Source organism: Chiloscyllium plagiosum, unplaced genomic scaffold (assembly GCF_037043375.1).
Source record: "Chiloscyllium plagiosum isolate Xiang-an unplaced genomic scaffold, Cpla_swu_hap1 HiC_scaffold_4, whole genome shotgun sequence".
Classification (NCBI taxonomy): Eukaryota; Metazoa; Chordata; class Chondrichthyes; order Orectolobiformes; family Hemiscylliidae; genus Chiloscyllium; species Chiloscyllium plagiosum.
In genome coordinates this window covers 7,777,584-7,805,300 of record NW_028270142.1, presented here as the reverse complement: position 1 = coordinate 7,805,300, position 27,717 = coordinate 7,777,584, and the positions used below count along the sequence as shown (strand labels likewise).

General features: G+C 41.9%; 1 protein-coding gene across 4 annotated transcripts in view; it reads left to right on the top strand.

Annotated features, from left to right (window-relative positions):
* ppp1r42 (protein phosphatase 1, regulatory subunit 42) overlaps nt 1–27,717 on the top strand; it is a 109,440-nt gene that overhangs the window by 44,800 nt on the left and 36,923 nt on the right. For 3 of the 4 annotated variants that reach the window (XM_043689251.2, XM_043689250.2, XM_043689248.2), the window contains 2 exons: nt 10,018–10,146; nt 14,969–15,155. In XM_043689251.2, the coding sequence (XP_043545186.2) occupies nt 10,018–10,146; nt 14,969–15,155 (316 nt within the window). The other variant, XM_087985949.1, reaches the window with a different exon arrangement.

The following is a 27,717-nucleotide window of genomic DNA, read 5'->3' as shown; positions in this document are numbered from 1 at the left end:
TAATTAAGATTGGAGGAACTGCTGCAGAAGACGTGGTTCTGGTCCTACTGACTCTACTTTAAATACTTTGCACACTAATTCCCTTTGCTAAGCATGATAATCCAACCTGATCAACGAGTATCATTGTAACCATTAAACAAGTGATAATCATATTATTATCGATAAAAGTTGGAATTCAATAATTTTCTAATGTTATTTATAACGTAGGCAAGCCATTTAAAATTATTTGCTTGGAATCATTAGCTTTTCCAGGTCAAGATCTAACTTTCTCACCCCCTGTGTCAACATTGTTCTGGATCTCTCTTTCTTTAAGCTTTGAGTATGGTCATCTGCTCAAATTTTCTATATTTGTTTTTCTTTAAATTTCACATTCTTCATTTTCCTAATTTGTATTATAAATCACTGTATCCCACTATCCAAAATCTCTGAATAGCACTGACTCAGATTTATGTTCCCTAATTTTATTTGACATGCTCTAGTTCTTCACCTTCAGAACCACTTCACCCAATAGCACTAAAATAACATCAAACATGGACTTAAAATTCACCAGCTGTCCCTTCATCTGGATCCATCTTGAAGATATTACTTACTAGGTGGAGAGGGGGAGCAGCCCCAAGTCATGGTCCACATAGGCACGAACAATATACGTAGGAAAATGGATGGGGATTTAAGGCAGAAATTCAAGGAGTTAGGGTGGAAGTTGGAGCTAGAACAAAAAAAGTTGTTATTATCTCTGGTTTGTAGTCCGTGCCACGAGCTAGCAAGGCGAGGAATAGGAAGAGAGAGAAGTTGAATATGTGGCTACAGGGATGGTGCAGGTGGGAGGGTTTCGGATGCCTGGATAATTGGGGCTCATTCTGGGGTAGGTAGGACCTCTACAAACAGGATGGTCAGCACCTGAACTAGAGGGATATCAATATCCTGGCAGGGAAATTTGCTAATGCTCTTCAGGAGGGTTTAAACTAATTCAGAAGGGGGATGGAGCCTAAATTGTAGTTCCAGTGTCCAGGAGCTTGAGAGTAATGAGGTCAAGGTCGCAAGAGTGCACCGGCAAGTAGGAAGGTGGTTTGAAGTGTGTCCACTAGGAGCATCTGGAATTAGGTGGGTGAACCTGCAGCATAGGATGGTACCTGGGACTTCGATGTTGTGGCCATTTTGGAGACATGGATAGAGCAGGGACAGGAATGGTTGTTGCAGGTTTCGGGATTTAGATGTTTCAGTAAGAACAGAGAATATGGTAAAAGAGGGAGAGATGTGACATTGTTAGTCAAGAAAATATGTTTGAAGACTCATCCACTGAAGTAGTATGGGCTGAGGTTAGAAACAGGAAAAGCGAGGTCACCCTATTGGGAGTTTTCTATAGGCCTCCGAATGGTTCCAGAGATGTAGAGAATCGGATAACAAAGATGCTTCTGGATAAGAGTGAGAGTAACAGGGTAGTTGTTATGGAGGTCTTTAACTTTCCAAATATTGACTGGAAATGCTATAGTTCAAGTACTTTAGATGGGTCAGTTTTTGTCCAATGTGTGCAGGTATGTAAACACCCAAACAAAGAGTGAGGCCACATTGGATTTGGTACTGGGTAATGAACCAGGCCAGGTGTTAGATTTGGAGATAGGTGAACACTTTGATGAGAGTGACCACAATTTGGCTATGTTTACTTTAGTGATGTAAAGAGATAGGTATATGCCGCAGGGCAAGGCAAGGGGGAAAGGCAATTACGATGTGATTAGGCAAGATTTAGGATGCATAGGATGGGGAAGGAAACTGCAGGGGATGGGCATAATTGAAATGTGGAGCTTATTCAAAGAACAGATAGTGCATGTCCTTGATAAGTGTGTATCTGTCAGGCAGGGAGAAAGTGGTCGAGCGAGGGAGCTGTAGTTTACTAAAGACATTGAATCTCTTGTCAAGAGGAAGAAGGCTTATGTTAGGATGAGACATGAAGGCTCAGTTAGGGCGCTTGAGAGTTACAAGCTAGCCAACAAAGACCTAAAGAGAAAACTAAGAGCCAGGAGTCGATGTCTTTGGCCAACAGGATCAAGGTATATCAGGAGTAAAAGAATGACAAGAGTAAGATTAGGGCTAATCCCGGCAGTAATGGGAAGTTGTGTGTGGGGTCCGAAGAGATAGGAGAAGCGCTAAATGAATATTTTTTGTCAGTATTCACGCTGGAAAAAGACAATGTTATCCAGGAGAAAACTGAGATAGACGCCTCTAGTCTAGATGGGATTGAGGTTCACAAGGAGGAGGTGTTAGCAATTCTGACAAGTGTGAAAACAAATAAGTTCCCATGGCCAGATAGGATTTATCCTCGGATTCTCTGGGAAGCCAAGGAGGAGATTGCAGAGCCTTTGACTTTGATCTTTATGTCATCATTGCCTACAGGAATAGTCCGAGAAGACTGGAGGATAGCAAATGTTGTCCCCTTGTTCAAGAGGGAAGTAGAAACAACCCTGGCAATTATAGACCAGTGAGCCTTACTGTGGTTGTGGGTGAAGTGTTGGAATGGATTATAAGAGATAGGACTTATAATCATCTAGAAAGGGAGAAGTTGATTAGAGATAATCAACACGGTTTTGTAAAAGGTAGGTCATGACTCTCAAACTTTATTGAGTTCTTTTGAGAAGGTGACCAAACAGGTGGATGAGGGTAAAGTTGATGTGGTGTATATGGACATCAGTAAGATGTTTGATAAGGTTTCCTGTGGTAGGCTATTGTACAAAATAAGGAGGCTTGGGATTGAGGGTGATTTCGTGCTTTGGGTCAGAAATTGACTAACTGACTGAAGACAGAGGGTGGTGGTTGATGGGAAATGTTCATCCTGGAGTTCAGTTACTAGTGGTGTACTGCAAGAATCTGTTTTGGGTCCGCTGCTGTATGTCATTTTTATAACAGACATGGTAGAGAGCGTAGAAGGATAGGTTAGTAAATTTGCGGATGACACTAAGATCGGTGGAGTTGTGGATCGTCCTGAAGGATGTTGCAGGTTACAGGGGGGCATAGATAAGCTGCAGAGCTGGGCTGAGAGGTAGCAAATGGAGTTAAATGTGGATAAGTGTGAGGTGATTCACTTTGGAAGGGGGAACAGGAATAAAGAGTACAGGACTAATTGTAAGATTCTTGGCAGTATAGATGAGCAGAGAGATCTCGGTGTCCATGTGCATAGATCCAGCTTGGTAGGGTTGTTAAGAAGGCGTGTTAGCTTTTATTGGTAGAGGGATTGAGTTTCGGAGTCACGAGGTCATATTGCAGCTGTACAAACTCTGGTGCAGCCACACTTGGAGTATTCCGTACAGTTCTAGTCACCGCATTATAGGAAATGTAGAAACTTTGGAAAGGGTTCAGAGGCAATTTACTAGGGTACTGCCTGGTATGGAGGGAAGGTCTTAAGAGAAAAGGCTGAGGGAATTGAGGCTGTTTTCATTGGACAGAAAAAGGTTGAGAGATGACTTAATTGAGACATATAAGATAAACAACAGGTTAGATAGGTTGGACAGTGAGGGCCTTTTTCTTCAGATGGTGATGGCTAGTATGAGGGGAAATAGCTTTAAATTGAGGGGTGATAGAGGACAGATGCCAGAGGTAGTTTATTTACTCAGAGTAGTAGGGGCATGAAAAGCCCTGTCTGCAACAATAGTAGATTTGCCAACTTTAAGGCCATTTAAATGGTCATTGGATAAACATATGGATGAAAATAGAATAGTGTAGGATAGATCAGCTTCAGATTGGTTCCACAGGTTGGCGCATCATCGAGGGCCAAAGGGCCTGTACTGTGCTGTAATGTTCTATGTTCTAAGTGTTCATACTCCTAAGTGTTTTGTGTTCAAAGCCAAATTTTCCTCTTTCTTTGATTTTGCTCACTTTAGCAAGTTTCAATGTGTTTGACTCTATTCTTTTATTCTAAGTTCAGTTTCTCTGCAGAGTGTCAAGGCCTTGCTGATCTTACTGTCTACATTAACCATTTTGTACCATGCTGTTTGTCAATTAAGTGCAGGTGATTAAAATCGTTCTTCAGTGGAGGTATTTTTTTCTTTAATATTGAATTTATTTATCTTCAAAAGTAATTAGATCATTTTTATTCTCCACATTAAAACCACTGAAACTACGTGTATGTGTTTTATTATTTTCCGAGAATACCTTTAAATTTCCAGTAACTAGTCCCTTTAATGTTTTAGAATACTAACTTATGTGAATCTCAACATGATTAAGTCTTATTATTATTTTTATGTCCAGGCTTAGTGGTTTTGGAATGCCTGCTATTTGATGTTTTACAGTAGTTTTCCTGTTTTCAACACATCATTAACATATGGCTTGGATAGGTTAAAGATGATTCCATTATAAAGGGGCAAAGGATTTTTACTCCATCACTGTGCTATGATGTTGAAAATCTCCAGACAGATACACAAATTTTTGAAGGTGCTGGAAAACATGTTACATTTGCAGTTATCTAAGAAACAAAGTAAGATCCAACCATCCCATTTCAGGCAGAATAGGTTAATTCATCAAACATCCCTGAAAATTCAGGAGCTTAAAATTTGATTATCTCTTGGGTATTATAAAATTTGTTCGAAACAAGGGTCACTGGATCTGCAATGTTAACAATATTAAATTTCTGTTTTTGTATAAAATTTGAAGAGCTCTGCTATCAGTTTAAATTGTGCAGCTAATTCTCTGCTGATTTAAAAGGGGGGGTGCAAACGTTCTTGGACGTAATTACATCATCAGCACCTTTTCTTTCAGACAAAGACAAAAAAAATCCTTTTTTTCCTGAACAAAGGAAAAAAAAATTGATGTCCCTTCCAAGACCCAGTCATAATTGAGCTTTAATACCTTCTGGTTCAGTATGTTAACAGAGCACCATTCCATATCACTTCCTTTCACCATTGCGAGCTGAACCAAACTGTAATCTCAGTGTCCCACTCATCTCTGAATGAAGCTTTCCACCATAAAATGCCTAATCAATCCTACATCAGGTAAGTGATATATGTTACGAATTTTCTGACTAACTAACATACCTTTGAAGGGAAATGCAGTGCACTTGTATTAACCAAACAATGGCCTGTGCAGTAGTCCCCCATACCCATGGGGGATACATTCCAGGACCTACTGCAGAAGCCCAAAACCACAAATATGAGTGAACCTATTAATTTAAATGGCAAACTTACCTTTCCGGCAACTCCCTGGTCCCTGGTCTGGAATGTTACCTGTAATATGTTCGGGCCGCGGTAAACCACGAGAAACTGATTCCGCGGCTACAGCGGTCACCCTGTACTTCGCTGCTTATGTTCTATAAAATGCTCCCATAACACACATGGTCATCTACACAAGTGCAGCAGCAATCACTTGAAAATTATTTAATCATTTCCTTTAAAAATTAGAGCTATTTTCATTTAGTTTTTGGAAACACTGCATGCCAGGGAAAGTTTCCAAGGAGCTGTTTCCACACTGTAGGGAATCTAATCTAATCTAAAAAAAAAGTTACTGGTTTTAAATTAAATTCCTTATGGGATACGATCGCAATCAATGGTTACCTACCAGGAGTTGAGTATTCAGAATATATCAAATGCTGTCTAATAGTGTTGTGCAGTTAGTTTTTTAATCAAGCCATCGACTTAAAGTCTGGGCCAGATTTTCAGAGAATTGGCAATCACAGTCAGATCACCGCTACTACATATTGTACATTAGGAAAGACCTGTGTATCTCTGAGAGGAGATTCCAATCATGGCTCCTTCAGAAATGCAGAGTGTGCATTCAAACTGATAAGTTCCTTATTGTGCAGGATATTTGGGGGAATTCAAACCATATCTCTGTTCAACAGTAAAAGTTCTGTATTCTGTTACTTAAATGTCCAACATCATACACAACCATTTTTACAGCACCTGTGAAAGGTTAAGTATGCAAGGTAAGCGTGAGGTTAGGGTTCCAGGGCGGTAGAGTACCAGGTGGATATGGGACTATTTTGGAGCATAAGGTAGGAAGAGGACAAGTTATTAATGGAGTGTTTGGGATGGTTTGGAATAGGCGAGAATAGGAGGTGAGGTGTGGACAGAAGGGGCGATGTCAGGACAGTGGCAGAGATATTGTCTGGTCCCAAGTGGGGTGCAGGTGGATGTTGAGTCCTTGAGGATGGAAGGTTAGCAGGTCTGGCGTAGGGTCATGGCATTTAATCAACTTCAATAGCAGGGATGATAGGATCCTGGGATGGGAAGCAGATGTTAGGTAAAGGTGGTGTAAGGATTTGAGGGAGATGTATGTAGTTGCGTTGAGTGCATGGTAACTTCAAAAATCAGTTAACTCATTACTCAGGAGTTAGTCCAGGATTTTAATTGCCTAACATTTTTTGGGTAAATAATAACTTTACTATAATGGAACCTTCTGAATTCTTCCATTTAAATTAATACTTCCAGAAAGCTGCAGGCATAGGGAAATTTCCCTACAGAATCTTCAACTTTCCAGGCAATTCCATTTGAATCTGCTATATCAGGGATTCTGCAACTCACTACCTAAGTTGCAGAAATGACTATCTGCCATCAGAAAGCTCCTCCTCTCATTCTGAATTATCTGAAATATTCTGGATGATACAAATATATCAGCAAGTTGAATTTTTTAGGTCTAAATGTATGAGGAATTTAAAGGAAACATGATGAATCACATACATTCCCTTTACAGAATCTGTACATTTGAATTCTTGGCATACACAAGGCAATTAATTTAAAGTCAAATGGATCTAACTGAATTTGTAGACACAATCACTTTTTGCCTTTCTGTTGCATTGTGTTTCACACCTCTGCCCTCTGCATGCATGTGCATTATCACTCAAGCCAACTTAACTGAACCTGTTGGATTTGGAGATGCCGGTGTTGGACTGGGGTGAACAAAGTTAAAAAACGCACCACACCAGGTTATAGTCCAACAGGTTTAATTGGAAGCACACTAGCTTTTGGAGCGTCGCTCCTTCATCATGTGATAGTGGAGGGTTCAATCCTAACACAGAATTTATAGCAAAAATTTACAGTGTGATGTAACTGAAATTATACATTGAAAAATAGATTGTCTGTTAAGTCTTTCATCTGTTTGAATACCATGATAGTTTCACTTCTTTCATGTGTAAATCACAAAACCTTTTGTTAAAAAGTTACATTCTCACGTTAGCTGTTAACAATGGTGATAGCTGGACAATATGTTGAAGGTGTTGGCCCCCATGTTCTCTGTCAATGCCATGATGTTTAGATTGATTCTAATCTAAAAAGTGAGATAACGGAGTTTTAAATTACTTCATGCAGTTTTTGAGCTCAGAGTTCTACATGAATGCATGCAGCTTTTGAGCAAAGTACAATGTAACCCTGAAAGTACAAATTCACCCCACAAAATATATGTGTGCATGTGGGTCTTTGTGTGTGTGTGTCTGTCTGGGTTGGGGGTTGTGAGTGTGAGAAAGTGTATGTGTGTGTGTGTAGTGAGTGTAGAATGTCTTAAGTGTGTGAGGGGGTGCATGTGGGAGTGTGTGTGTGTCTGTAAGGGTGTGTGTGAGTGTCTGTGTGCGCGTCTGTGTATATGTATGTCCGTGTGTATAGGAGTGTGTGTGTGTGTGTATGTAGGAGTGTATGTGTGTGTGTGTATAGTGCAATGGCGGTCACCTATAATGTGACATGAACCCAAGGTCCCGGTTGAGGCCCTCCCTCCAACCCAGACGGACACACACTGACAGACAGACAAAGACCCGCATGCACACATATATTTTGTGGGGTGAATTTGTACTTGCAGGGTTACATTGTACTTTGCTCAAAAACTGCATGCATTCATGTAGAGCTCAAAAACTGCATGAATTAATTTAAAACTCCGTTATCTCACTTTTTAGATTAGAATCAATCTAAACATCATGGCATAGACAGAGAACAAACACCAGAGAACACGGGGGGCCAACACCTTCAACATATTGTCCAGCTAACCTGAGAATGCAACTTTTTAAAAAAAGCTTTTGTGATTTACACATGAAAGAAGTGAAACTATCATGGTATTCAAACAGATGAAAGACTTAACAGACAATCAATTTTTCAATGTATAATTTCAGTTACATCACATTGTAAATTTTGCTATAAATTCTGTGTGTTAGGATTGAGCCCTCCACTATCACCTGATGAAGGAGCGACGCTCCGAAAGCTAGTGTGCTTCCAATTAAACCTGTTGGACTATAACCTGGTGTTGTGTGATTTTTAACTTTGTAAGCCTGTTTGGGTATTCATTTGATTGGCAGTACCTGGGACTTGAAAGCTGAAATCTCATGTCAATTAATACAGTGCTCCAGTCCTCTCTGGTGCTGTATTCCTCACACCTACTTATCTTTGGTGGAGGGAAAAGCAGGAGATGACAGGAGTTAATTCAGATTGATTAACTCATGAAGCACAGCATTGATGATTTATACAGAAAAGACCTTGAGCCCAGACATCCAAAGTCACCAAGCCGTGGTCGTTTGCACTTTAGGCACCTCCTTTTTTGGGAGCTTGACCTCTGTGTTGTGTCTCTTCAATCTCCCTGCCATACTGAAGCCAAATGTAGTGGTAATTACAGCATCCAAGACTGAAAGCAAATGGTCTGAGCAGAATCCTTGAAATTGGCCTTATAACTTTAAAAAGCAGTCAAAAACTCATAGCATTTCTATGCACTATAGCAATAGCCAGAAGCTATCAATCAGCAATTATTCTGAAAGTTTTCTTTATTTGTTCATGCGAATGTTCCTAGCTAGGGAAACTTTTGTTATGCATTCCTAATTGCCATGCAGATGGTGGATTGTGAATTCAATAAAAATCTGGAATTAAGAGTCTACTGATGACCATGAATCCATTGTTAATTGTCGGAAAAAATTCCATCTGATTCGGTAATGCCCTTTAGGTAAGGAAATCTGCCATCCAAATCTGGTCTGGCAGACATGTTGACTATGAACTGCCCTTAGGGCATTAAATGCTTACCTAGCCAGCATAGCTGTCATCTTGTGAATGAATTTTAAAAAGTACTCCTGTGGAGTAGGTTTAAATGTCTGATTATGCATAGATTGATTTTCATTGTAATGGTTTTATGACATCTGAAGCCCAGAAAGAGTTATTACCTTGTAATACAATTAAGACCATTAATTAAGCTAATTATAATAGTTGCCTAAGAATAACATTGTAAATAAAAACAAAATCAGTTAGACCAAAAATGGGGTTTTCTCCAAGAACTATTCTTCTCAAATTAGGATATCACTTATAAGTATGACATTTTTACCTCTGTATATTTAATCACTCATTGAAGCCACCATGTACAATATGTTTGTTTCACTTAATGAGGTTATGAAAACTGATTGATGTGCTGGAATCACAATACTTCGTGCACATTGATGAGTAATTATAGAACGTCTGTGCATGCACCAGGAATTCTTCATAATCAATGTAGTTTAGTATGTTTAATTCCCTGATTTAAATCAGAATTATGTTGAGAAAAGATGTTATTTAGCAGTAAGAGCACATTGGTTCTCTAGATTTCATGAACATCTTCATTACACAAATACTTCTCAGAATTTATAAAATATCTCAATTTCCAGAAACTAAGAATACCTAATGTGGTTCAGAAACAACAAAAAGTTACACATTTAAGCAGATACAGTAATATTTTGATTTATAGTATGTTATCTCGTATTTTATTAATGGTGTCAATAGTTTGTGTAACTTTCCACTTATTGCAATCGCACTGCAGAGATATATAAATAAAGCAGTTGCTTTTGGGTCATTTCCAATTCATTGCATTTCAAAGTTATAAATGCTTCTTTTTTATTATGTTTGTTTACCATATTTGGTGTTTATTCATCATAAATAACAAATCTGATTTGTTTTATTGTCACTCATCATGCTTAAATGACTAATTCTGTATCTGCTAGGATTGCATTTGAAAATTAGTTGATTTAAATCAATGAGCATCATATGATTTTTCTTGCATTCAGCCATCTTTTTATTGTAAAGGTATTCCCATTTTTATCTGCAGAGGTCCTTGATGGAAAAGAGATAAATAATACAGTCAGACAGTTTTTATTAAACTGGAAAGCTTTCCGAGAAGCCAAGAAGAAAATTGCCACGGAAAAGCCGGAGGAACAGGCTACCCAACAGACATTAGGTAGATTACATACATATTTTAATCATTTTATTTTCGATTAATCCAGAGAATGTTCTGGGGACCTGGGTTTGAATCCTGACACAGCGGATGGTGGAATTTGATTTTGTTTAAAAAGAAAATCTGGAATGAAGAATCTACTGATGACCACAAATTCATTGTCAATTGTCAGAAAAACCCATCTGGTTTGATTAGATTCCCTGCAGTATCGAAACAGGCCCTTCAGCCCAACATGTACACACCGACCCTCTGAAGAGTAACCCACCTAAGACCCATTGCCCTACATTTACCCCTGACTAATGCACCTAACATAATGGACAACTTAGCATGGCCAATGCACCTGCACATCTTTGGATTGTGGAAGGAAACCCTCGCAGACATGGGGAGAATGTGCAAACTCCACACAGGCAATCACCCGATGGAGGAATTGAACCCAAGTCCCTGGCACTGTGAGGCAGCAGTGCTAACCACTGAGCCACCATGCCACCCATCTAATGTCCTTTAGGGAAGGACACTGCCATCTTTACTTGTTCTGGCCTACATGTGACTCCAGACCCAGAGCAATGTGGTTGACTCTTAACTGCCCTTTGGGTAATTAGGGTTGGGCAAGAAATGCTAGCCTAGCCAGCAATGCCCTCATCGCGTGAATGAATAAAGAAAAATAAGTGAAACAGGAAATAGCAAGGTTATGTGCAAAATTAGATGAATATCAAATGAGTAGAGAAAAAAAGAACATACTGGGGAAACGCAGCAGGTCTGGCAGCACCTGTGCAGAGAAGCAATGTTAATGTTTCAATCCAATAAGTCTTGTATAAGACTGAAAGGGTTGAAAAATGATAGTTTTCATGCTGTTGACACATTTGGACAAGGAGCGAGTAAAGACAGATAGTAAGGGTGTCCAGAGTAAAAGACAAAGGGAAGGAGGAGGAAGTGCTGGATGTCTTGAAACTGGTAAAGGTAGATAAATCCCCAGGACCTGATCAGGTGTACACTAGAACTCTGTGGGAAGCTAGAGACGTGATTGCTGGGCCTCCTGCTGAAATACTTGTATCATGGATAGTCACTGGTAAGGTGCCAGAAGACTGGAGGTTGGCTAATGTGGTGCCACTGTTTAAGAAGGGTGGTAAGGACAAGCCAGGGAACTATAGACCAGTGAGCCTGACGTCGGTGGTGGGCAAGTTGTTGGAGGGAATCCTGAGGGAAAGGATGTACATTTATTTGGAAAGGCAAGGAATGATTAGGGATAGTCAACATGGCTTTGTGCATGGGAAATCATGTCTCACAAACTTAATTGAGTTTTTTGAGGAAGTAACGAAGAGGATTGATGAGGGCAGAGCGGTAAATGTGATCTATATGGACTTCAGTAAGACATTCGACAAGGTTCCCCATGCGAGACTGATTAGCAAGGTTAGATCTCATGGAATACAGGGAGAACTAGCCATTTGGATACAGAACTGGTTCAAAGGTAGAAGACAGAGGGTGGTGGTGGAGGCTTGTTTTTCAGACTGGAGGCCTGTGACCAGTGGAGTGCCACAAGGATCGATACTGGGTCCTCTACTTTTTGTCATTTACATAAATGATTTGGATGCGAGCATAAGAAGTACAGTTAATAAGTTTGCAGATGACACCAAAATTGGAGGTGTAGTGGACAGCGAAGAGGGTTACCTCAGATTACAATAGGATCTTGACCAGATGGGCCAATGGGATGAGAAGTGGCAGATGGAGTTTAATTCAGATAAATGCGAGTTGCTGAATTTTGGGAAAGAAAATCTTAGCAGGACTTATACACTTAATGGTAAGGTCCAAGGGAGTGTTGCTGAACAAAGAGACCTTGGAGTGCAGGTTCATAGCTCCTTGAAAGTGGAGTTGCAGGTGGATAGGATAGTTAAGGCAGCGTTTGGTATGCTTTCCTTTATTGGTCAGAGTATTGAGTACAGGTGTTGGGAGGTCATGTTGCGGCTGTACAGGACATTGGTTAGGCCACTGTTGGAATATTGCATGCAATTCTGGTCTCATTCCTATTGGAAAGATGTTGTGAAACTTGAAAGGGTTCAGAAAAGATTTACAAGGATGTTGCCAGGGTTGGAGGATTTGAGCTATAGGGAGAGGCTGAACAGGCTGGGGCTGTTTTTCCTGGAGCGTCGGAGGCTGAGGGGTGACCTTATAGAGGTTTACAAAATTATGAAGGGCATGGATAGAGTAAATAGGCAAAGTCTTTTCCCTGGGGTCGAAGAGTCCGGAACTAGTGGGCATAGGTTTAAGGTGAGAGGGGAAAGATATAAAAGAGACCTATGGGGCAACGTTTTCACACAGAGGGTGGTACGTGTATGGAATGAGCTGCCAGAGGAAGTGGTGGAGGCTGGTACAATTACAACATTTAAGAGGCATTTGGATGGGTATGTGAATAGGAAGGGTTTGGAGGGATATGGGCCGGGTGCTGGCAGGTGGGACTAGATTGGGTTGGGATATCTGGTCGGCGTGGACTGGTTGGACCGAAGGGTCTGTTTCCATGCTGTACATCTGAATCACTCTCTGAAAGTGGTATCAGCAGAGAGATACAGAAAATAAGTATGTGTGCATATTAGGAAAAAAGTCAGCTTTCCAGGAACATCCCCTTGCAAACAACTGTGGATAGGAAATAGGACTCTGAAGTTGTTGAACTCAATATTTTGACCTGAAAGCTGTAAAATGCCTATGTGGAAAATAAGGTTCCTCCACCTTGTAATGGGCTTCACTGGAGCACTGCAACAGGCATGGGGCAGAAATTTTAACGATACGGTGTACTGAAATAAACAAAGTACCATCTAGAAGGCCAAGAATCACAGATAGATGTAAACAATGCCATCTGCAAGTCCCCCTGCAAGTCACTGACCATCTTGACTTGAAAATATATCGCTCGACCTTTGCTTTCACTGGGTCAAAATACTGAATTCTCTCCCTAATGGCTTTGTGGGTCTACTTATACAAATGGACTGCAATGGTTCAAGAAGGCAGCTCACCATCACTTATCAAGGATAACTAAAGATGGGCCATAAAGTTTGACCAGGCCAGAAATCTATGACTCTAAATGTCCACATTCCATAAGCGAAATTCTAAACAAAATCAGCAAGCAACTGGAACATTGGAGTTATTCTTACAGAATAAGAAATATTGTAAAGCAATCACTCAGTCTGCATTTGTTGTTGCCAATGTCAAGGAGACTGCATTGTGATTAGTAAATACAGTAGACTAGAATGAAGGAACTGCAGGTAAATTGCTGTGGAAAGGTGTTTTGGGGGCCTTGGACAGTGAGGAAAGAGGAGGTTAAAGGGCAAGCATCATAGCTTGTGCAATTGAATTAGAAAATGCTATGGAGGGGTGAGCAACGGTTCAGAGGCAGAGGACTAGACCACCATGTTAGGGAGGGAACAGTTCCTGCAGAATGCTGACAAGATGGGGGAGTGGATAATGTGTTTATTGATGGCATTCTGCTGGAGGTGACGGAAATAGCAGAGAATAATTCTTTGAATTTGGCGACCGGTGGGGTGGAACGTGAGGACAATTGGAACTATATTGATGTTCAGAGGTGAAAGGGAAGGAGTGAGGGCAGAAATGTGGGAAATGGGTCAGACATGGCTGAAGTCCCTGTCAGTTGTGGTTGCGGGATTCCTAGATTGATTAACATGAAAAAGAAGATATTTTGGAGACACCCCATGGAAGGTGATATCATCGGAAACAAAATAAAGTTACGCTATGAGTGCAGACTGGAAAAATTAAAAGTAAAACTGACAAGCTTCAGGCAGGATTCAATATTGTGAACCTTTTTTTATTTTCCCACTTAACAGAACTGTCAATTTGTACACTGTTAATACAATGTTAATTCATTGTTCATTAACGAAGAAATGCAACACTGACATCAGCTCCCAGAACACTAGCTCCCTTCTCTGAGCCAAATGTCTTTGGGAAGAATCCCACCATTTTGAGATCCAATGACAGCAAAATGAAGAGGAAAAGTGAGGGTGGCGAAAAGAAAAGCCTTGACTCAAATTAATAATACATAATCCAGGCAGCCCACAAGACAACAGATGCTTATTGATCCAGAAAGCTTGCAGATCCTGAAATGGCCTCATTACCCATCTTCAGTCTCATGAAAAACAATTGTCCTTGCCTGTAAAGGATAGCTAATAATTAATGGTATTTTTCAAAAAGAAAAGCTTGATAAGTGTCACATTATTGATTATTGAGTGGTAATTGATATATGTTGCAAAGTGCTGGAACCATGGCATGTTGCACTATGGACAGTAACTCTATCAGAATATATTAAGTAAAACATAATATTCTTTTTTCAGATATGCTTTAATTTTGCTTGTTTTACCTGAAGAGCAAAAAGAATCTGAACGTAGGGTGATTTAATTTATTTCTTGATATGTATTGTTGAAGTACTGTTGAGGGACAGCTTTATGAGTTGAATAGTCTTTTATTTATATAAATGCATATTATCTTGAGGTATTGTACATATGTTGACAAAAGTAGGAAATGGATTAAATTGAGTATACTAAAAATTGAAGTTACTAATAATCAAATTGAATTTTGAAGTTGACAAGCCAGTGCTGATTTCTGTGAACTGACACATTCATTTCAGTCATTTCAGACGAAACATCTGCAACACAAATTTCCAGCTCGGCGAACAGAACCACAACAACGAGCACCCGAGCTACAAATCTTCTCCCAAACTTTGAACATTCATTTCAGTCACATAAAAAAAATGTATTGTAAGAATGAGCCTCTGTATTAATTTTGTTTTCTTTTGTTGATTAAAAATGACCTAATGTGGTTTTTCTACAAGATCATCCGCAAGTAATTCGGAACCAGGCACTTAGGAGCTATACAACTCCCGGTATTCGTAGATTCAGGAAACCTGTTGATCATCTTATGAAGATTCCCAGCTTTTCATACTCTAGAGATGATGGCAAAAGTGTTTTACCACCAGTACTTGAGTCTAAGGGCATGGGCGATGGTGTGGACAGAATCGGGTAAGATGCTAACATCTTCTAAAATGGCCAAAGTATGCAACAATTAATATTCATTTGATAGAATGCAACCCTTTCCTTAATTAATGTCAATTTCTAATGTGCTATACAGTAGGCACCTTTGTCCAGAGTTAATTAGGATACTATTTTCTAATGGCGGTCTTGTGGCACAGTGGTACCTAGAAGCTCTGATTCAAGTTTCATTCACAGCCATTAGGTTGGATATTAACTTGTAAATCCTTCCAACATATGCCATTGACAAGTGGGCGAGATTTTGGGTTAGTCATGTGATGAAAAGAAAATTAGAGTCTTTCTGTCATTACTATCCGGCTCTGGGACGAGACTAAAACATGCACGTATATGTGCATGCTGGCACATCAACTCCAGCTCCTTGGTGAGGGGATCAGTTAACTCCGTTGGATGAACAATCAGTCTGGATTGGAAAGGTGGGAGAGAGCAAAAGAAATGGAAGGCTGGAATACAGATTGGAGAGAAAGAGACTGAGGGGGTCAGGAGAGATGAGAAAGCTTGAAGGTGGTGAGGGATTGGGAGATTGCAAAAAGGAGAGAATAGTTTCAAATTTGTCGGTAAATGTCACACAGCTAACTAGGAGCTAAGAAAACTTGAAATCACTGCAGTAATTAATTACTTGCAAAAGACTATGGAATCTCTATCTTTAGGCTGCATAATTTCCAGAGCTACTTCTACATGGGAAAAATTAAATGGATGCTATTGTAATGAACACTGTGTCAATTATTTCATTTAAATCGGAGTTTCAGTAAGTGTTGTCACTGCCTCATTAAAATATTCCAGCTTTGTAAATATGTGATAAAACCACATTAGCTTTCCCCTGATCCGCCCTGCAGGTGTGCTGAGAGTAATGACTTTTTGTATTTAGTAGTGTGTGTCAGTTATTTTAAAGTTGAAACTTTATTGCTGGAACAGCACAGCAGGTCAGGCAGCATCCAGGGAACAGGAGATTCGACGTTTCGGGCACAGGCCCTTCTTCAGGAATGAGCAGAGAGTGTTCAGCAGGAGAAGATAAAAGGTAGGGAGGAGGGACTTGGAGGAGGGGAGTTGGAAATGTGATAGGTGGAAAGAGGTCAAGGTGAGGGTGATAGGTCGGAGTAGGGTGGAGGCGGAGAGGTCAAGAAGAAGACTGCAGGTCAGGAAGGCGGTGCCGGGCTGGAAGGATCCGGCTGAGACAAGGTGGGGGGAGGGGGGATGAAGAAACTGGTGAAGTCCAAGTTCATCCCCTGCGGTTGGAGGGTTCCCAGTCGGAAGATAAGACGCTCCTCCTCCGACCGTCGGGTTGTTGTGGTTTGGCGGTGGATGAGTCCAATGACCTGCATATCCTCGGTGGAGTGGGAGGGGGAGTTGAAATGCTGTGCCACAGGTTGGTTGGGTTGGTTCGTCCGGGTGGCCCAGAGGTGCTCCCTGAATCGCTCCGCAAGTAGGCGGCCTGTCTCCCCAATATAGAGGAGGCCACACCGGCTGCAGCGGATGCAGTAGATGATGTGGGTGGAGGTGCAGGTGAATCTGTGGCGGATATGGAAGTTTCCCCTGGGGCCTTGGAGAGAAGTGAGGGGGGAGGTGTGGGCGCAAGTGTTGCACCTCCTGCGGTTGCAAGGGAAGGTGCCGGGAGTGGTGGTTGGGTCGGTGGGGGGTGTGGATCTGACAAGGGAGTCGCGGAGGGAGTGGTCTCTACGGAAAGCTGATAGGGGAGGGGAGGGAAATATATCCTTGGTGCTGGGGTCTGTTTGGAGGTGGCGGAAGTGACGGCGGATGATGCGCTGTACATGGAGATTGGTGGGGTGGTAGGTGAGGACCAGTGGGGTTCTGTCCTGGTGGCGGTTGGAGGGGCGGGGCTCAAGGGCGGAGGAGCGGGAAGTGGAGGAGATGCGGTGGATGCCCTCCACCGCATCTCCTCCACTTCCCGCTCCTCCGCCCTTGAGCCCCGCCCCTCCTGCCCTCCACCGCATCTCCTCCACTTCCCGCTCCTCCGCCCTTGAGCCCCGCCCCTCCTGCTGTTCCAGCAATAAAGTTTCAACTTTGATCTCCAGCATCTGCAGACCTTACTTTCTCCTCAGTTATTTTAAATACAAGTTTGTTGTTAATGTATGCCCATTACCTTTTACCAATTTAAATACTGTGATGTCTAGTAAATTAATGATTTCTTTGTGTGATATGGCTTTAAATTTAATGGATGCTGAATAATTATTGAGGATATGCTGTTAATTTTATTTCTTTGTGAGTCTAAATATCCATTGTGTCAGCATAAAAGACAGAATGTAGTGCTCCTATGTGATTGCATCACTTAATAAAGGACATTGCGAGAATGAAAGGTTAGCTTCTAAAAACTAAAAAACAGCCCTGAAAATCAAAAGTAGCCATTGAAGAAATCTCAAGAGCTTTTGTGCACAGTTGCAATGGAGGTAAGGGAGAGGGCTTCAAAATTGAAATCCTCACTCTAACATTTTTTAAATGTAAATTAGAAATGGGTTTGGCTGCCAGGCCATCACTGTTGGGATGGAGATGGAGAAACTCGCCCCCACAGAGTAGCCAGTGGTTGCTGCAATATCCAGACACACAAGGGCAGTGGTGAGATCCTAGCCTATCTGGAGCACTGGCCATCTGGTCAGCAATTCGGGCCTGCTATCAAGCAATTAAACGGGTCTATGCTGCCTGTAGAAACTTGGAGTCTGGCATGAAAATCTCAGTTGTCTTCCTTTACTTGGCCTTAAGTGACCCATAATGAGCTGTGCGAGTGGGTGGACATGTTGCCCAGCATACACCTCACCCCATCTCACCTTCACAAAAATATTCCAGAGTCGGATGGAGGTGGGGAAACTGGCATGCCACGCAAGCAACTGGGCTGTTTCTATCTCTGAGCCTGCCTCTAATCCAAGGCAAGCAGATTTAAATCTCATTATAACAATTATGAGTCACATTACATTACATTAAATAATTCAAATCTCTATTAAATGTCTGGTTTCATTTTTTTCAAAACAATACACAACATAATGGTTCTCAGCATATTAGGAATTAATGTATAGATGATCTTTGGATTTAATCTTTGTTAATCTATTTGGGAAATGTTAGTTACAAAAATAATTTTATGCACATTGAGCCACATATAGAAGTTAGCAACTGAAAGGTGGAAAGAAAATAAGATGCATTTTCTGAATTTAAGGCATTATATTGTTTGTTCTTGTTCAGTATAGTCAGTACTACACAAGTGCTGAGCAAAAGGTTTTGCAATATAAAAAATAAGGGATAATAAATGTTAAAGCCAGTACATTGTTGATCCTTGGTGTACTCTCTACTGCACCTTTTGCTAGCTAACTGTGTAGTTAAAAATAACCAATGAAAATGACAGATTCTGAAAAAAAACACTCATAAGTTTTATTTCATTTGTGAGCTGAGAGTGACTGCCCTTGATCTCAAGGTTGTCTTTAACCATCAAGGAGCTCAAGCAAAACAGGAGTCAATGGGAATCAGGAATCATACCTGATACAAAGGAAGATTGTTGTTTTGGTTGGAGGTCAGTCATCTCAGGTCCAACATCTCTGCAGGAGTTTCTCAGGGTAATGTCCTCGCCTGACCATCTTCATCAATGCTGCTTTATCAATGGCCTTCCCTCCATCAAAAGGGCAGAGTGATGGTAACACAAATGTTCAGCACTCTTCTCAATTCCTCAGATACTGAAACAGTCCATGCTCAAGTGTCCAGTTCTGGTCACCTCATTGTAGGAAGGATGTAGATGCGAGACGGTGCAGAGGAGATTTACCAGGATGCTGCCTGGATTACAGGGTTTGTCTTATAAAGAGAGGTTGAGTGAGCTAGGGCTTTTTACACTGGAGAGAAGAAGGAAGAGAGGTGACTTGATAGAGGTATACAAGCTAATGAGAGGCATAGGTAGAGTAGATATCCAGAGACTTTTCCCCAGGACAGAACGGCTGTCACGAGGGGTCATAATTTTAAAGTGATTGGAGGAAGGTATGGAGGAGATGTCAGAAGTAAGTTCTTTACGCAGAGTGGTGGCAGCGTGGAGTGCACTGCCAGCGGTGGTAGTAAAGTCAGAGACACTAGGGACAATTAAGCAACTGCTGGATAAACACATAGACAGCGATAAGTTAAGGAGTGTGTAGGTTATGTTGGTCTTAGATTAAGATAAATGATCGGCACAACATCGTGAGCCGAAGGGCCTGTACTGTGCTGTACTGTTCTATGCTGTATATAAGACAGAATTTAGCCATAACCCCTTGACATTTAGTGGCATTGCCATCACTGAATTCTCCCACTAACCCCCCTGAGGGTTAACATTCACCAGAAACTAAACTGGGCTAGCCATATATGTAGTGTACAGATCAGAGGCTAGGATCTTGCAGCAAGAAACTGACTTCCTAACTCCCAAAACTTGTCCACCATCTACAAGGCACAAGTCAGGGGTTCGATGGAATACTCCTCATTTATGGATGAGTACAGCCCCAACAACACTCAAGAAGCTTGACACCATTCAGGACAAATCAGCCCACTTAAATGGCGCCTTTCTAAATCTGAAAACATCCTTTGATTTCATTTGATTTATTGTTATCACGTGTACCTAAGTACATTGGAAAGCTTTGTATCACGTGAAGTACAGGCAGATCATACATACAAAGATATACAGATCATAGGGTGATTGAACAGAGTGAGATATAAAGTTACAGCTGCACAGGAGATGTACAAAAGCAAGATCAGCATTAGATTTGAAATTAGAGATACATTCAGCAGTCGAACAAAAGCGGGGAAGAAGCTGTTCTTGAACCTGTTGGTACATGTATTTACGCTTTTGTATCTTCTGCCTGCTGGAAGAGGTTGGAAAAGATTATACCTGGGGTAGGAAGTGTCTTTGATGATGTTGGCTGCATTTTTGCGGCAACAAGAAGTGTAGCTGGAGTCAATGGATGGAGGTTGGCTTGCATAATGGTCTGGATTGTGTTCAGAACTTTCTGTAGTTTCTTACAGTCCTGAGCAGAACAGTTGCCATACTAAGCCATGATCCACCCAGATAGAATGTTTTCTGTGTGCAACTGTAAATGTTGGTGAGGGTCCTTACGAACATGCTGAATTTCCTTTGCCTCCTGAGGAAGAAGAGGCATTGTGGTGCCTTCTTGATCATCTGCGTGGGTAGTCCAGGACAGATTGTTGGTTTTCATCATGCCTAGGAGCTTGACGCAGTTGACCTTCTACCGCTGCTGGCAGTGTGTCCACCACTGTCTGTGTAAAGAACCAACCTCTGTCATCTTCCCTAAACCTTCCTCCAATTACCTTAAAATTATGTCCCTTTGTGATAGACATTTCCACCATGGGAAAAAGTCTCTAGCTATCCACTCTATCTATGCCTCTCAACATCTTGTACACCTCTATCAAGTCACCTCTCATCTTTCTTTGCTCCAATGAGAAAAGCCCTAGCTCCCTCAACCTTTTTTTCATTAGATATGCCCTCCAGTCCAGGCTGCATCCTGGTAAATCCCCTCTGCACCCTCTCTAAAGCTTCCATATTTTTCCTATAATGAGGCGACCAGAACTGAACATAATATTCCAATTGTGGTCTAACCAAGGCTCTATAGAGCTGCAGCATAACCTTCCAGCTCCTAAACTTAATCACCCTGCTATGAAAGCTAACACACCATACACCTTCTTAACAACTCTATCAACTTGGGTGGCAACTTTGAGGGATCTATGGACATGGACCCCAAGATTCCTCTGTTTCTCCACACTGCGAAGAATTCTGCCTTCAACCCTGTGGTTCTACATTCAAATTCAACCTTCCAAAGGGAATCATTTCACACATTTCCAGGTTGAACTCCATCTGCCACTTATCAGCCCAGTTCTGCATCCTGTCAATGTCCCATTGCAACCTCCAACAGCCCTCCACAATATCCACAACTCCACCAACCTTCATGTCATCGACAAACTTACTAAACCACCCTTCCACTTCCTCATCCAAGTCATTTATAAAAATTGCAAAGAGCAGAGATCCCAGAATCGATCCCTGCAGAACACCGCTGATCATCAAGCTCAAGGCTGAATACTTTCCATCTACCACCATCCTCTGTCTTCAATGGGCCAGCCAATTCTGTGTCCAGATAGCCAGATTTCCCTGTATCCCACGCCTCCTTACTTCCTGAAGAAGGGCTCATGCCCGAAACATCGATTCTCCTGCTCCTTGGATGCTGCCTGACCTGCTGTGCTTTTCCAGCAAAATATTTTCAGCTCTGATCTCCAGCATCTGCAGTCCTCACTTTCTCCTACTTTCTGAATGAGCCTACCATGGGGAACCTTATCAAAGGCCTTGTTAAGATCCATGTGCACCACATCTACTGCTCTACCTTCATCAATATGTTTCGACACCACCTCAAAGAATTCAGTAAGGTTTGTGAGACATGACCTGCCCCTCATAAAGCCATACTGACTATCTCTAATCAAACTGTGGTTTTCCAAGTAATCAAAAATCATGTCTCTCAAATTCTCTCCAATACTTTGCCCACCGCAGACTTAAGACTGACAGGTCTGTAAATCCCAGAATTGTCCCTATTCCTTTTCTTGAACAAGGGAATAACATTTGCCACTCTCCAATCATCTGGCACTACTCCAGTGGACAGTGAGGATGCAAAGATCACCACCAACGGCGGAGCAATCTCTTCCCTCACTTCCTGTTGTAACCCAGGGTATATGCTGTCTGGCCCAGCGAATTTATCTATCCTTATGTTTTCCAAAATTTTCAGCACATCCTCCTTCCTAACATTCCTATTCCAGCACATTAGTCTGTTTCATGCTGTTTTCAGAAACGACAAGGTCCCTCTCATTAATGAATACTGAAGCAAAGTATTCATTAAGGACCTCCCCTACTTCCTCCAACTCCAGGCGCAAGTTCCCTCCATTATCACTGATTGGCCGTACATCACTCTGGCCATCCTCTTGTTCCTCACATAAGTGTAGAATGCCTTAGGGTTTTCCTTTATCCTACCCGCTAAGGTTTTTTCATGCCCCATTCTAGCTCTCCTAAATCCATTCCTCAGTTCCTTCCTGGCTACCTAGTACCCCTTGAAAGCCTTGTCTGATCCTTGCCTCCTCAACCTTAAGTAAGCTTCCTTTTTCCTCTTGACTAGATGTTTCACATTCCAAGGCGAAAGTTGCTGGAGATCAGAGTCAAGATTAGAGTGGTGCTGGAAAAGCGCATCAGGCAGCACCCAAGGAGCAGGAAAATCAATGTTTCGGGCAAGAGCCCTTCATCAGGATATTCCACATCCCAATGTCACCCAAGGGGACTGCAGTTGCTGGAGATCAGAGTCAAGATTAGAGTGGTGCTGGAAAAGCACATCAGGCAGCACCCAAGGAGCAGGAAAATCAACGTTTCGGGCAAGAGCCCTTCATCAGGATATTTCACATCCCAATGTCACCCAAGGTTCTTTCAACATGCCATGCTTCCTTGCCGTAGTGGGACAAACGTATCCAGCACTATCAGCAAGTGCTTCCTAAAAAACCTCCATACTTCGGTCATGCCTTTCCCTGAGAACATCTGTTCCCAATTTAAGTACCTCAATTCCTGCCCAAAGGCATTGTAATTCCCCTTCCCCCAATTAAATTCTTTCCCATACCATCTGCTCCTATCCCTCTCCATGAGTTTGAGAAAGGTCAGGGAGTAGTGATCACTATCACCGAAATGCTCTTCCACCAAGAAATCTGACACCTGGCCTGGTTCGTTGCCTAGCACCAGATCCAATGTGGCCTCCCCTCTAGTCAGCCTATCTACATATTGCGTCAGAAACCCTTCCTGGTCCCTCCAGACAAAAACTGCTCCATCCAAACTATTTGAACTAAGGAGGTTCCAATCAATATTAGGGAAGTTAAAGTTACCCATGACAACAACTCTTACTTCTGCACCTTTCCAAATCTGCCTCCCAATCTGCTTCTCCATGTCTCCATTGCTATTGGGTGTCCTCCTCCTTACTTCCTGAAGTCGATAATCAGCTCTTTAGTTTTGCTGACATTTTGTATTTTGTATGAATCATCTATAGATACACTAAGTAAATTCACCAGCACTCCTTTGAAAGCATCACCCAAACCCATGACCACTACCATCTATAAGGCCAACGCAGCAGATACATGGGATCACCACCACCTGCACTTTGCCCTCTAAACCATTCACCATCCTGACTTGGGAATATAATGTCATTCTTTCAGGGTCACTGGGTTAAAATTCTGGAGCTCTCTCCCTAATGGTATTGTGGGTCTACTTTCACCAAGTGGATTGCAACATTTCAAGAAGCAGCTCAGCGCCAACTTCTCAAGGGCAACGAGGAGTGGACAATGAATGTCTGCAGAGCCAGTGATATACACATACCACAAGAGAATTAAAAAACTTTAAAATGTCTTTATGGGTTACTTTGATAATTTGCTTTAATTTATGAAATAAGGAAGCAATTACTATTTATCTTTGAATATGTCTCCTTAATGTATGTGTTTTGTATTAATAGAAAACAAACTCAATGTGGAGTATCAATTTTATACCTATTTTATGAAATAGAATTACATATTTTTGTTCAGAATCTCATTTTAGAGTAGTTAACTGTCTTGATTACATATTCAGTATGGAATGCAGTATGCTCAACTTTAGTCCTGTTTTAATCAATTTTGCATTGATGTATGTCTTTGACCTTTTGACAACTAGTCACTTTAGATGGTTCAGTAAGAAAATGTAAACATTAGTTTGTTCCTCACATCAAGAATGTTTGGTTGGGTTAAGGTGAAATGGAAAAGATTAATATGTACTTAATGAAGTTTGGAAAATTGAGAGTACAATTAAATAATTGTATGAAAAATAGTAGTTAAAAACAGGTTTTATTTAAACACTTATTTCCTTCCTTTTAGACCCCACAATCCCACCCCCACCATCAATAAGATTGATGAATAGCCCACTGTTTGTACCTTCCAATCCAGTCTCAAAGTTTTTTTTCTCCAGCAAATAAACAACATTTTCTTTTCTGTTAATGACCCAAAGGTTGTATCATTAAAGGAGAAAAGTAGACTTTCAGTCTCGGATGAAGAATTTTTAAAAAATTGCACACTGCCATTTCATAACAGAGGTCTGCCTTGCTTGATTAATTCTGGCCATGCCTCCTGAGCGGAACCAATGAAATTAGTTCTTTTTCTGGCTATTAAGGTTGTGGATTTTACTCACTGAGACAATGCTTATTCATACAATAAGCAATTTCTGCATCCAGAATGTAATTTGTTACATAAGAATTAAGATAAATAGATTTTTTTAGATTTACTTATTTTGCTTTAAGTAACACACACATTCTATTACACCAGCAAATGTTGAAATAGTATTACAGTCAATTGCAAATCAGTGAATAATGATCTATAAAAAAATTGCATTGAGCTTCAGTTCTTACAATGTTTATCAAGAAAATACGATGTATATAATGAGACCGCCAAGCATTAGAGTCACAGAAGGAGGCAACTTGGCCTATTCTGTCTGCATCAACTTTCCGACAAGAATTATGACTTTATATTATTTGTCTGCTTTCTCCATAGTATTGCATGTTGTTTCTGTTCAAAATGTCATGCAATGCTCTCTTGAATTCCTCAATTGATTGTGTTCCACTACTCTTTCAGGCAGTGCATTACAAACCCAAACCACTTATGCAAATTACATTAAATCTGTGCCCTTTTACAAGCAGAAGAGTTTTTCGCTATATATTCTATTCATACCTGTGATGATTTTGAAAACTTCCCTTAGAACTCCTGCTAGTCTTCTTGTTTCCAAGGACAGAAGTGTCACCCTCTCCAATCTATCCTCATAACTGAAATTTCTTATCCCAGGAACCATTTTGTAAATCTCTTCTGCACTCTCTCCAATGTGTTCACGTCTTTCTTATAGTATCCAGGACAGCACACAATATTCTTTCTGAAGTCCAGCAAGTGTCCTATGAACAAAAATAGAAACTGCCTTTTGAAGAATGGTCACTGGACCTGAAAAATTAACTCTGTTTCTGCATACTTCAGGCTGATGGTTTTTCTATCCTTCGTATGGATGGTATCGCATCCTCGGGTAAGACGAAGGGTGGAGGGGGTTTCTTTTTTTAATCAACAACTTGTGATGCATTGCAACCCTGGGCAGCCATTGCTCCCAAACTTTGAATTCCTCACCATCAAATGCCGCCTTTTCTATCTACCATGGGAATTTACCGCTGCTCTACTAACTGCTGTGTGCATGCCGCCACAAGCAAAGGTTGAGGGAGCTCTGGATGTGCTGTACTCCACCACTAACACCCTGGAGACGGAACACCCCGAGGCCCTGTTTATTGTGACTGGTGACTTCAATCAAACCAATCTAAGGAAGGTGTTGCCCAAGTACCACCAGAACATTACCTGCCCCACCAGGGGCCCGAACATTTTAGACCACTGCTACAGCAGTGTGAAAGATGCCATCCCTTACCCTCATTTCAGGAACTCTGACCACAATGCTATGTTTCTTCTCCCGGTTTACAGGCAAAAGCTCAAGCAGGAGACCCCATCACAGATACAGGTCCAGTGCTGGCCGGAGGAGGCAGAGAATTAACTACAGTGCTGTCTGGAATTGGCTGATTGGGCCACGTTCAAACAGTCTGCAGGTATCTTGGGCGAGTACGCCACCACCGTCACAGACTTTATCAGCAAGTGTGTGGAGGACTGCAGACCGAGGAAGTCAATCCGGGTGTTCCCCAACAGAAACCCTGGATGAATCAGGGATATAACAGAACTTGCTAAAAACCAGGCGTGAAGCCTTCAGATCAGGAGGCCCACTCAAATATAAGGAATCCAGGTATGACCTTCACAAAGCCATTAAGACAGCCAGTGATCAATATTGATCCAAAGTAGAGCCCTAGACAGCCACCCAGTGACTATGGCAAGGACTGAATGACATCACAGGTTCTAAAAAGAGATATTGCAAGATAGCTGACGATGACATATCCCTCCCAGATCGTCTCAACGCCTTCTATGCTCGCTTTGAGCAGAATTTCAGCAGAGACGTAACACCTATTCCAACAAGTCCTGACGAACCTATCCCAACAGTCAGTGCATCAGAAGTCAGATCAGTTTTCCTTCATGTGAATCCAAGGAAAGCGATGAGACCAGACGGAGTACCAGGCCGCGCACTCAGAGCATGCGCAAATCAACTGGCAGAGGTCTTCTCGAACATCTTCTACCTCTCCTTGCAGCAGGTACTGTCTCTGCCTGTTTCAAGTGGGCCAACATTTCTTAATAAAAATATATATAAGAGGGTCAACATCATCCCTGTGCCTAAGAAGGCTCTGCAGCATGCTTCAATGACTGTCGCCCATTTGCCCTAACTTTGGTGGTCATGAAAAGCTTTGAAAGGCTGGTCATGGCATTAATCAACTCTGGCCTCCCCACTACGCTTGACCCACTCCAATTTGCCTATCAGACCAACAGATCCACGGCAGATGCCATATCACTTGCCCTTCACTCCTTCCTAGAACATCTTGACACCAAGAATAGCTACATAAAAATCCTGATTAGAGTGGTGCCGGAAAAGCACAGCAGGTCAGGCAGCACCCGAGGAGCAGGAAAATCGATGTTTTGGGCAGGAGCCCTTCGTCAGGAATGAGGCTGGGAGCCTCCGGGGTGGAGAGGTAAATGGGAGGGGTGTGGGTCTGGGGCGAAGGTAGCTAAGAGTGCAATAGGTGGATGGAGGTGGGGATAAAGGTAATAGGTCGGAGAGGAGGGTGGACTGGATAGTTGGGAAGGAAGATTGGCACGTAGGACAGGTCATGAGGATGGTGCTGAGCTGGAAGGTTGGAACTGGGGTAAGGTGGGGAGAGGGGAAATGAGGAAACTGGTGAAGTTCACATTGATGCTCTGGGATTGAAGTGTTCCAAGACAGAAGATGAGGCATTCTTCCTCCAAGCGATGGGTGGTGAGGGAGTGGCTTTGGAGGAGGCCCACGACCAGAGCCTTCAACATTATTATCCCCTCGAGATTGATAACTAAACTTAGTGATCTCAGACTAAGCCCCACTCTCTGCAACAGGATCCTCAGTTTCCTGACCCATAGGCCACAATCAGTGAAGACTGGGGACAATATTTCATCCTCACTAACACTCAACACTGGAGCCCCCCAAGAGTGCATACTCAGCCCCCTACTTAATACCCATGATTGCGTCACCAAATACCGGACTAATGCCATGTACAAGTTCACTGATGACGCCACCATAGTCCGTCGAATCTCAGATGGTGACGAAACAGACTACAGACAGGAGGTGGAAGACCTGGAAAAATGGTGCACTGAGAACAACCTCGCTCTCGATGCTGGCAAAACCAAGGAACTCAGTATTGACTTTTGGCGGGATGTTATTCATTCCCCCCTACACATTAACAACACAGAGGTGGAATGAATGGAGAGTGTAAGCTCCACAACAAGCTTTCTTGGACTCTTCATGTGGATGCACTGGTTACAAAGGCCCAACAACATCTCTACTTCCTCAGGCAGCTGAGGAAAACTGGCATGA